At 43.2% G+C, this 12,116-nt stretch overlaps 1 protein-coding gene across 4 annotated transcripts in view; it reads right to left on the reverse strand.

Moving 5' to 3' along the window:
* The window catches only part of sh3kbp1 (SH3-domain kinase binding protein 1), a 316,125-nt gene that overhangs the window by 64,708 nt on the left and 239,301 nt on the right, over positions 1–12,116 (reverse strand). For all 4 annotated transcript variants that reach the window (XR_010975810.1, XR_010975809.1, XR_010975811.1 and 1 more), the window contains 2 exons: positions 6,964–7,065; positions 1,673–1,724 (listed from right to left, as the gene is read on the reverse strand). Coding sequence is in view for 1 of the 4 variants with exons in the window: in XM_068040380.1 (XP_067896481.1) it covers positions 1,673–1,724; positions 6,964–7,065 (154 nt within the window). In the remaining 3 variants the exon portion in view is untranslated. The remainder of the gene's footprint in view (positions 1–1,672; positions 1,725–6,963; positions 7,066–12,116) is intronic.

Here is a 12,116-nt window from a genome sequence, read left to right on the forward strand (position 1 = left end):
TTTTGACCTCGTTTTCAAATGCTTTAAACACAGTGGGAGGGCATGAGGACATAAGGAATCTGCAAGGGGATATAGATAGGTTGAATGAGTGGGCAACCATAATCTTACTGAATGGCGGGGCAGGCTTGAAGGGCTGAATAGCCTATTTCTGTTCCCATTTCTTATGTTCTATGTTAAAAAGGAGAATGGCTTTGGCAGAATGCACCAAACTGATGTAGTGCGATGCAAACTCACAACCAGGGATAGTTCCAATTACATTAAGAGAAAGCAACAAGCAGAGTAGATTTGTTTGCAATACGGTGGGAAAAATCAGAGGGGAACTCAACGCTGTCCACTTTCCAGCAATGTATTCTTATGATATTGGTAGTAGCCTGCAAGGGAGGGTGGGAGTGAGGGGGGGGGGGGGGGGAGAAGAGACAGAGAGAGGGGAAGGAAGAGGGTGAGAGAGACACATGCATGGAGGAAGAGAGAGAATGAGTTAATATAAATATATGTGAAGCTCTTTGAAAACCTTCTTCCTCCTGCCAGTCCATACAGATTGTCACCAGATATACCACAGCATTTTGTACAATTCACAAGAGAAATTACACTCGGGAGTCTTCATACCTGCAGAGGTTCATTCACAAATACCACACCATCATTAGTAACAGTGAAAGCCCACTAGATGGCACACCACTAAAGCTCAAGAAAAGAATTTCCAAGTTCGTAGCAAGACATAGGAGCAATTAAATCTTAAAATCAACAAATCTATTATAGAGCGAAGCATGCTAACATTATATTGTTTTCTCACATTCTTAAGTTTCTCTTTTTATTTCCTATTAATTTACATATACTTCAAGTTATTGATATTCAGTTGGTATTCTCCAGACACACAAAATCAAAAGAGGAAAAAAACAGCAAAGAAGAAATATAGGCACAAACAATTGCCAGTTTACAGGAAGCCACATGTCGCCCTAAAGCAGAAGGATAGGCATCCCGACCGTACACAGATGAATTTCAAACAAGTAGATCAGTTTGCCAAGAATCTTAAGCTTCACTTTTTTTTTTAAATTAACGCCAAATAATCTGTTAATTTGAAAATCTTTTGTATCAGAACACATTTATTCAACCATTAAACAATTCAATCTAACAAGACTAAAGAATATTTATGTACAGTTTATGCCAAAGTAATTATAATTACGTGCTATCTTCAGGTGAAATTTAACAGCAGATTGTCCAGATTTGATGGAATTATAGTTTCAAAATACTTTTGTGGATCAAAACATTGGGTGGCACAGTGGCGAGCACCGCAGCTTCACAGCTCCAGCGACCCGGGTTCGGTTCTGGGTACTGCCTGTGCGGAGTTTGCAAGTTCTCCCTGTGACCGCATGGGCTTCCGCCGGGTGCTCCGATTTCCTCCCACAACCAAAGACTTGCATTGGCCATTGTAAATTGCCCCTAGTGTAGGTAGGTGGTAGGAGAATGGTGGGGATGTGGTAGGGAATATGGGATTAATGTAGGATGAGTATAAATGGGTGGTTGTTGGTCGGCACAGACTCGGTGGGCCGAAGGGCCTGTTTCAGTGCTGTATCTCTCTATGACTCAATTAGTGTACTTTGATCTTGTGCAATAGGAGCAAATGGTACATTGCATTTACCTGGAATTGTAATAATTTGTAACTAATAAACGTTACCTGATAATGGCTTGACAGCTGGAGCTGAAGGAGGTGGAGGCTTCTTAGGTCGCTAAGAAATAAAATAAGCAAGTTAATATCGATGGGCTCACATCCAGTTCAAAACGACAATACACACCGTGTCCAAAGGCCAGTAGACAACAACTTGCTGAATCGCAGTGACCTAACACTGATGGTGTAACATCCTGACGAGAGGAGTGTGAATGTTAAAAAAAATCTTCACAGATGGCACAGAAAAGTTCAATGCTTCTTCTGTACAAACTGATTTTAGTTAGAAGAAATAAAGTATCAGAATTCTGAAGCACAGAAGTCATCTTGTGCATTTGACAAACAACAATAATGCAGGTACGATAGTGCTGAGTATGTAGTTAGGGGTTAGGTTTAATGCTCAAGGTGCATACAGATTATCTTCTTACAATAGGATAATGTCAGATCCAGGAATCCACACACTATGTAATTTGATCAACATGCCTTCAAATGAATAGTTCAGCCAAGGAAGTCCCACGTTTGCTCCGTAGTTAACTGATCTTAGCTGGATAGGTCTCTCCAACATTTAAACATGTGAAAATACACACTTCCCTTTCAGCTGTAGATCTGAATTTATCCCAGGTTGATGAGATAAAAATCTCCACTCTGTGCGGCTGCCAGATTAGATTAGGCAGCCTCAATCGAGTTCCAATCTACAGTATTAAGCAGTCCACAAATCAGCACAAATCGCTCTAAACTGATCTCTTACTCAGAAGGGTGGGGGGGGGGGGGCGGTGAGTTATGACAGAGTGGTGTGAAAATTGAAAAAAAAATCCTAACTGGCTTTTGGAGGGGAATATCAATCTCTTCGAATTCGGGGGCCAGATAATGTGTCAAAACCAGTGAATGAGGCACTTGTTTGCTAAAAATACAGGAGACTATATCTAGAAAATTCAAACAACCTTCCCCAATACACAAATAAATATCACCCATATGCTAGTTAGCCGGCCCCAGACAAAAAGATGGTGCAGGGCAACGTCACTGCACTAGTCCAGAGGCCCAGGCTAATGTCCTGGGGACATGGATTCAAATCCCACCACAGCAGCTGGTAGAATTTAAATTCAATTAATTAATTAAAAAGTCTGGAATTGAAAGCGCGTCTCAGTAATGGTGGCACGAAATTATCATTGTTGTAAAAACCCATCTGATTCACTAATGTCCTTTAGGGAAGGAAATCTGCCGTCCTTACCTGGTCTGGCCTACATGTGACTCCAGACCCACAGCAATGTGGTTGACTCCTAACTGCCCTCTGAAATTGCCCAGCAAGCCACAGTTCAAGGACAATTAGGGATGGGCAACAAATGCTGACCTTGTCAGCGACACCCACATCCCATGAAAGAATTAAAATAAATTCCCTTCCCTCATAACCCATCCTGCTCCCCAACCCACCCCCACACAAGATTCAGCTTCAAGTGTTAAAACTAGCCAGGCCTGGAATTCTGGTAGCAATTCATTCATGATTGGTCCAAAAAAGTTGCTGTCTAATCCACCAATCAGGAGATAGCCTTTTCCAGTCCTTTGGCCCAAAAACGTTACAGGAATGCACCAGACCCAAAGTTGAAATTGGGTTTGCGCCGCTCAAAGATTTGGGGAACACGTAAAGGCTTCAGGCTGGGGAAAGGAAACTCCCAGATAAGATTTGAACTGAAGGCCATGAGCTCTACAGCCCTGCTTTATTAGATTAGATTAGAGATACAGCACTGAAACAGGCCCTTCGGCCCACCGAGTCTGTGCCGAACATCAACCACCCATTTATACTAATCCTACACTAATCCCATATTCCTACCAAACATCCCCACCTGTCCCTATATTTCCCTACCACCTACCTATACTAGTGACAATTTATAATGGCCAATTTACCTATCAACCTGCAAGTCTTTTGGCTTGTGGGAGGAAACCGGAGCACCCGGAGAAAACCCACGCAGACACAGGGAGAACTTGCAAACTCCACACAGGCAATGAGATGTCACTCTTTTGTTCTCCTCTACCTCCCTCCCCGCACCCTACCGCTCCTGAGGGCACCAACTCGATGATGGCTGGCAGCTCTTCAGTCCATTCCCAACAGCAGGAACCCTAACAGATCATGCCTTAAAAGCAACTGGTTTCCTTTCTGTGCTTTTGTTAGCACCTGCTCTCAGCATCATACACAACTATCAGAAAGACAAACATACAAAAACTTAACAGCACAGAAGGAAGCCATTTGGCCCATTGGCTCTGTACTGGCCGAAAGAGCTATCCAGCCTAATACCACTTTGCACGTCAGTCACAGCCAGGCGCTGCGCAAATGACTACTGGCAACACCTATGCAGTCATATTCAGCTGGCCTCCGACACCGGAAACAGAGGAATGTATGATGACATTAACAGAGCTTTTGGGACAACCATCAAGAAGATCGCCCCCCTCAAATCTAAATCAGGGGACACAATCACTGACCAACGCAAGCAAATGGACCGCTGGATGGAGCACTACCTAGAACTGTACTCCAGGGAAAATGTTGTCACTGAGACTGCCCTCAATGCAGCCCAGTCTCTGCCAGTCATGGATGAGCTGGACGTACAGCCAACAAAATCGGAACTCAGTGATGCCATTGATTCTCTAGCCAGCGGAAAAGCCCCTGGGAAGGACGGCATTACCCCTGAAATAATCAAGAGTGCCAAGCCTGCTATACTTTCAGCACTCTACAAACTGCTTTGCCTGTTCTGGGATGAGGGAGCAGTACCACAGGACATGCGCGATGCCAATATCATCACCCTCTATAAGAACAAGGGTGACCGCGGAGACTGCAACAACTACCGTGGAATCTCCCTGCTCAGCATAGTGGGGAAAGTCTTCGCTCGAGTCGCTTTAAACAGACTCCAGAAGCTGGCTGAGCGTGTCTACCCTGAGGCACAGTGTGGCTTTCGATCAAAGAGAGCCACCATTGACATGCTGTTCTCCCTTCACCAGCTACAGGAGAAATGCCGCGCACAACAGATGCTCCTCTAAGTTGCTTTTATAAATCTCACCAAAGCCTTTGACCTCGTCAGCAGACGTGGTGTCTTCAGACTACTAGAAAAGATCAGATGTCCACCAAAGCTACTCAGTATCACCTCATTCCATGACAATATGAAAGGCACAATTCAGCATAGCGGTGCCTCATCAGACCCCTTTCCTATCCTGAGTGGTATGCAACAGGGCTGTGTTCTCGCACCCACACTGTTTGGGATCTTCTTCTCCCTGCTGCTCTCACATGCGTTCAAGTCTTCAGAAGAAGGAATTATCTGCCACACAAGATCAGGTGGCAGGTTTTTCATCCTTGCCCGTCTAAGAGCGAAGACCAAAGTACGGAAAGTCCTCATCAAGGAACTCCTCCTTGCTGACGATGCTGCATTAACATCTCACACTGAACAGTGTCTGCAGAGACTCATCGACAGGATTGCGGCTGCCTGCAACGAATTTGGCCGAACCATCAGCCTCAAGAAAACGAGCATCAAGGGACAGGACATCAGAAATGCTCCATCCATCAATATTCTGTAAGTTCTGTAAGTGGTTCAGGAGTTCACCTACCTAGGCTCAACTATCACCAGTAACCTGTCTCTCGATGCAGAAATCAACAAGCGCATGGGAAAGGCTTCCACTGCTATGTCCAGACTGGCCAAGAGAGTGTGGGAAAATGGCACACTGACACGGAACACAAAAGTCCGAGTGTATCAAGCCTGTGTCCTCAGTACTTTGCTCTATGGCAGCGAGGCCTGGACAAGGTATGTCAGCCAAGAGCGACGTCTCAATTCATTCCATCATTGCTGCCTCCGGAGAATCCTTGGCATCAGGTGGCAGGATAATATCTCCAGCACAGAAGTCCTCGAGGCGGCCAACATCCCCAGCATATACACCCTACTGAGCCAGCAGCGCCTGAGATGGCTTGGCCATGTGAGCCGCATGGAAGATGGCAGGATCCCCAAGGACACATTGTACAGCGAGCTCGTCACTGGCATCAGACCCACCGGCCATCCATGTCTCCGCTTTAAAGACGCCTGCAAACGCGACATGAAGTCCTGTGACATTGATCACAAGTCGTGGGAGTCAGTTGCCAGTGATCGCCAGAGCTGGCGGGTAACCATAAAGGTGGGGCTAAAGTGTGGCGGGTCGAATAGACTTAGCAGTTGGCAGGAAAAAAAAGACAGAAGCACAAGGGGAGAGCCAACTGTGTAACAGCCCCGACAACCAATTTTATCTGCAGCACTTGTGGAAGAGTCTGTCACTCTAGAATTGGCCTTTATAGCCACTCCAGGCACTGCTTCACAAACCACTGACCACCTCCAGGCGCTTACCCATTGTCTCTCGAGATAAGGAGGCCAAAAGAAGAAGAAGAAGTATAATCTCCCTGCTCTTATATTCTATGCCTCAGTTAATAACAGAATGTACTGAATGGAAGCTGGCATATTTTCCTTTTCTCATCCCATGATGTGGTTCTCCGCCACCATAGCTCCCACAGCTCTTGGAAAAACAGTTCAGCTAGAATAACCCATCCCCATTAACTCTTTCGCGCATCCTTCTTTGTTAAACATACAATTTCCCTGGTCAATAGATCCATATACTACTTCCATTTCCTTTCTATTATGTCCCATCCTCTCCTTCATGTTTTTTTTTGGATTTTGAACATCTCCTTGGTATACAGAAAGCTGATTCTGAACCCTCATCATTTACTTCTTTTCGCACCTAGCTCCTTAGTCACCAAAGTCAGCAGCGAGCTTGCAAGAGTTCTTAGTGCTGGCCGATTGTGATACCTTTGGGGTCACTGCCTTCAGTGTCTCTAATTCCCATGCTGATGATTCCTGATAAATTTCTATTATTACTTAGGTGATTCAGTGTTAAGTCCAGGTTTACTCCCTACTTGGATTAAAAAGCACTAGCATATTAAGTAGTTCAATAATTAGCTTTTCCTAATGGGCAAGAAAAAAAGTCAGATGCATTAAAACAGCAAATTAGTTACAGACTTTATTATAACAGTATTTCTGCCCCTCCCCGAACCTCATTTCATGGTCTGGTTATATTTAAGGTTCAATTTCTCACCAAGAAAATAACACTTTCCGAGTACAGTCTCAGCATACAGAAGAGAACAGATGGTGCAGCACACAGCAGTAATTAATGCAACATGTTGTGGTCTTTTGGGTATCAGTTTGGTTGCACATTTTCATAAACCTATCTGACGTCTTTAAAAAGCAGAGGAACAGATGTTCTTGCTGTACAAGTTCGAAGTTATGAGGTCGCAGAAAGGCACTTACCTCTTTTTCAAAGTCAGGTGGCAGAAGTTTGACAAAATTATCTGGAAAAACTCCCCGTTTACCATTGATTTCTCCTTCCCACCATCCGACATCTGCACATTCCTACAGAAAAGAAATGAACAAATGGAACTAGATCTAGAGATTCTCCTACCATCCATTACGACAACATAGGATTCCCAACCTTTCCAGAGTGACAGAGTTTCGCATAATTCACAGGTCGGCGCAACATCGAGGGCCGAAGGGCCTGTACTGTGCTGTAATGTTCTAATGTTCTAATAATTGGAGATACCTTCCTCTCCCGAGTGCTACATTCAGCAGCCTGCGAGATTAGCAAGTTAAATTTCCTGTCACAGTGGCCCCCACTTCCTCTGCGACATCACTGACTGTAGTTGGAAAAGCTAGCATTTCCTGTAGTGTCAGGTGGGAGCAACATTGGAAAAGAAGTAGCCAGTTAAGGGATTAGTGAAACCTGAAGACCTTACTGTGGATAAATAGTGAAAGATTACTTCCAATGGAGGGAGAAGAGGGAATGGAAACTAAGGATTCTCACTGGGGCAAGGGAAGATGAAAGTTCCTCAACTGAAGACTATTAGACCATGATATGCTTCTCCATATGGGTGATTACTAAGGTGGAGTCCAACACTTAATTTCAAAGTGGGGGGGGGGGGGATATATATTTGAAAAAGAATAAGCAAAGATCTTTAATGGGAGGGAAGAAATGGAGTTACAGGAGAGGACACCAGCACCGGTGGGGGTCGAATGGCCTGTGCTGTAATTTCTACAATTCCACGAAAACTTTAGAGTCCAAGCTCAAGCAGTAGTTTTGAAATACTGGTGGTGAGCTGAGTTTAGGATGATGGGCCCTGTAAAAATTGCCGAAATACTGCGCTCACTGCCCTATGTGTGGTTCTCTTAGTTTGGTTCTGGTCTGTGCCACCCGGCTTTGACATCTGAAGTCCAAGTACAGATTGGTTCTTATTGAGATTCCCAGTTCAGAAAGGTCACCTTCACATGGGCGGCACAGTGGTTAGCACCGCAGCCTCACAGCTCCAGCGACCCGGGTTCAGTTCTGGGTACTGCCTGTGTGGAGTTTGCAAGTTCTCCCTGTGACTGCATGGGCTTCCGCCCAGATTGTTCAGTTTGCCTACCCACTTTTTTTCAGGTTTGTGCTTGTGGCTGTTCAGTTTTCTGTCCATTAACACCCTGCCTGTACTAATGCTTTGTCTTTCAACACACCATTAACATATTGTTTGCCTTTGCTCCATGACCTTCTAGTCAGTTATTCTCTGTGACCTTGTCCTATCTGCACCTTCTCCTTTGTTATCTCTTGCCTCACCCGCTTTACTTGCTTAAAAACTTGCACATTTCTAATATCTGCTAGTTCTGAAGAAGGGTCACTGACCTGAAACGTTAACTCTGCTTCTCTCTCCACAGATGCTGCCAGACCTGCTGAGTATTTCTCGCATTTATTGTTTTTATTTGCTCTTTTGAAATGTTCTGTGCTGTGGCTGCGTCAATCCTGGCATGTTGTGGATGCCCAATGGCTAATTCAAGGATTAGCTGATCTGCCTTTCAATGGTGTTTGCTGCATTGAGGGTCTCACACCCTTTCTCCAGGCACTCATCCAGAGGTTTCTGAAACACCAACTACAGTGACCAGTCACAGGTAACACTGTCTACTGTTGTTACAGGTGGCAGGTTTTAACACCTGACCTGTTTAGTAATCTCAATTTACTTTCCTCTAAATTGTATACGTGACCTATGATCCTGTAACCCTGCTTTAAAGTTATATTCTATATGTACCCCATCTAAAACCTTCAATATTTTAAAGTTTCAGTTCCTGCCTTACTAAACCTGTAAAGGCTGAGCTCATTCTGGTTACACTAGAAAACATTCTTGTTCCTCTTATCTGCATTTATTCCAATGCATCTATGTTCCATGTGCAGCATTGCAATCAGAAGTGCACAGTATTCCAAGTCTGCCCTTATCACCTGCTGTACAGTTTCAGCAAAATCTCTCTAGAATTGTACCATTTTGGTAAAGTATCCCGGCATTCTATTACATTTTTTAATACCCTTGCCGGACTGTCTTTACACTGATTGTCAAATCCATTTCCTCCAACTCTCTTTTGGTGTCTCTGTATTATGTACAAAATGAATTGAATTAAGTTTTTTAATTCATTCTTGGGATTTGGGCGTCATTGGAAGGTCTGACATTTATTGCCCATCCATCATGCTGTGTGGTGAAGGTGCTCATTGTAATGGTTTGATACAACTGAGTGGCATTTAGGCCACTTCACGGGGCATTTAAGAGTCAACCACGTCGGTATGGTACTGGAGTCACACATAGGTCCAGGTCTTTTAAGGACAGCAAGTTTCCTTCCTTTGAAAGCATAAAGTGAACCAGTTATTTTTCTTCAGAATCACTTTTACAGGCGCCAACCTTTAATTTCTAAATTTTTTTTAAAAACTGAATTGAAATTCACAAACTTGCATGGTGGGATTTGAACTTACATTCTGAATTATTAGCCCAAGCCTCTGGATTACTAGTCCAGTAACAATTTTACTAAGCAATTACATATGAAGAAATTTTTAATTAGTTCAAATATGGGAGTTCCAATTTCATTGGAATAATGCTCAATGTTATTCATTTGTAGCTAATTGGAAATTCAAGTATGATATGAAAAATTGAATAACTGACACAGTCATCTGGCATGCAATCTCAGTAGTCTCTACCATTTTTGGCAGCGTGTTGGTGTTAACATTTTTGTTTTCACAATAATGAGTGAGGTCATGGGGCAAAAATGTAAAACAGCAGGGAAACAAATATGGGCTGGAAGTTACAGATATTAATACACAGGGCCCTGTTCTTTGCAGACAGCAAGAACATGTATACTCATTGCGCCTGTTTCAGCTAAACAACATAAGTGACAGCCATTCACTGGTTCATTCTTCAGGGCAATGCCTTGACCAGAGTCAAGCTGTCTGGTTTAAATTTCAAACAAAGCTTGACAGTTAGCTGTCAGTCACCACAAACTGCTGCATTCTCCAAGGCAAAGCCTCTTCGAATCAGAGTTCACTTGCCAATCAATCAGCACGCTCTTCTCATACATTATAAAGTTGTTGCTTTCCCTTACATTGGTATTCTTGTGAATTGTCCTGATGAGTGCAAGACGAAAAGCTTTGACAGCATGTCTCCATTTACAGAGAGGGGGGAAGTGTACAGAGGGGTGGGGGTGTGTGTACGCGTGGGGGGGTGGGAGCACAGAGATGGGGGCGGGAGCACAGAGAGGAAAGCAGCTAACGGGAAATTTCTCACCCCTAAAATCACCAGTGACGGACCTCAACATCTTTTACCACGTACACTGGTGTCCTTGTGGACACATTGCCAACCCTCGAGTTGGATCATTTCACTGGTTATAAGGAAATTTAGATACAGAAAGAAAACACTATTGAAATGTAACCTTTTTGCTGCAGGGAATAGAAATTTTTTTGATTATAATACATACTCATACTTGTGCACCTTGCAGCACTGAACATCGAATATCATGGCTAAGTGTAAACAATGCTACTGGGATAAAGAACAAAGAACAGTGCAGCACAGGAACAGGCCATTCAGCTCTCCAAGCCTGCGCCAATCTTGATGCCGGTCTAAACTAAAATCTTCTGCACTTCCGGGGACCGTATCCGGATGTGCAGAGATACTTCAGTCCTGGTTTTAAAGTAATACATTGCTTTATTTGTATAGTTCTATTATAAATTCTTATGTTTCCATTTATAAAGAAGCATATTAACAGTTTCAGGCAGACTACCACCTTTGGTCCATCCAACCTACCTACCCCACAGCAGTCCCTGGTGCATTACAGTATGACATGTGTACATAGGTTCTTTCCATCATAAATGTGAACATAAGTACTTATAATGGAAAAACTAACAGGAAATGCATAAAAAAGCAAGACTTTAATACATAAAATATTCAAAAACTGCGCAGATATATTATATGCAATATGGGGTAACTGGCAGGGATCATGAGACATATCCAACACGCAGCCGACCTATTGCAGCATGAGCCACTCAGTCTCCCTGCCCCTCGATCCCATTGCAACAAAACCACCTGGCAACACCTGCGAATATGAGGGTCAGAAAGCAGCATCTTAGCCCTCTTTGTTGGAGTAGACATTGCCACGTGATCTTTTACATCCACCGACAGGGCAGACGAGGCTTCGCTGTAATGCCTTATCCGAAAGACATCACCGTTCCACAGCACAGAAACAGGCTATTTGGCCCAACCAGTCCATGCTAATAATTGATGCTCCACTCAAGCCTCCTCCCGTCTTTCTTCATCTAACTCTCTCAGCATCTATCCCTTTCTCCCTCATATGTTTATCTAAGCTCCCAATGACAATGAGTTCCACATTCTCACCACTCTCTGGGTAAAGAAGTTGCTTCTGAATTCCCTATTTGATTTCTTGGTGACTATTTTATATTGACTACCTCCAACAGTGCAGCACTCCCTCAGTACTGCGCCTAAGTGTCATTTAGCACATCTAATTGGAATCTCAGATTTTACTCAATCATTAAAGTAGGTGAAATGCTAACCGCTTTTAATTTACCTTCTATAGTTAATGACTATATTTTATGCAAAAGTGAAAACAGATGTTTGTTAGAAACCCATCTTGTACTTGTGCATTGAGGTATGTAAGTGCAATTAAAACTGGGGTCTACCTAACCTTGTCAAGTATTTCCTTACCTCAAACAAAGTCAGCTTCTAGAAAACATCACCCGCAGTCACGGTTTTATTGATATCTAGCAATTATTTCTCAAGCAACACCACTACTTTAAATGTATTAAGTTTAAGTGCCTTCATTCCCAAATTTGACTAGTGGAAATCGGGGAGACAATTTAAATCGGGTTATGTACTGAAATGAGAAATTATTAAATTATTAATATCATCTCAAAGGAAAAAATGGATTACCTAGTTTGACCACTAAAGTTAGGCAAAATTTTCAGGAAATTCAGCAGTTCGTTTTACAATAAATCACTATCATCTACTGATTTTATTCAATTGCATACTTTAAGAGGAAAAGACATCTCTCCTTTTAGTAATTCACTTACCCATCTTAAAGGATACAAGGAAGAGATATAATTTAATAAG

This window comes from Heterodontus francisci, chromosome 10, assembly GCF_036365525.1.
Source record: "Heterodontus francisci isolate sHetFra1 chromosome 10, sHetFra1.hap1, whole genome shotgun sequence".
In the NCBI taxonomy this organism is placed as follows: Eukaryota; Metazoa; Chordata; class Chondrichthyes; order Heterodontiformes; family Heterodontidae; genus Heterodontus; species Heterodontus francisci.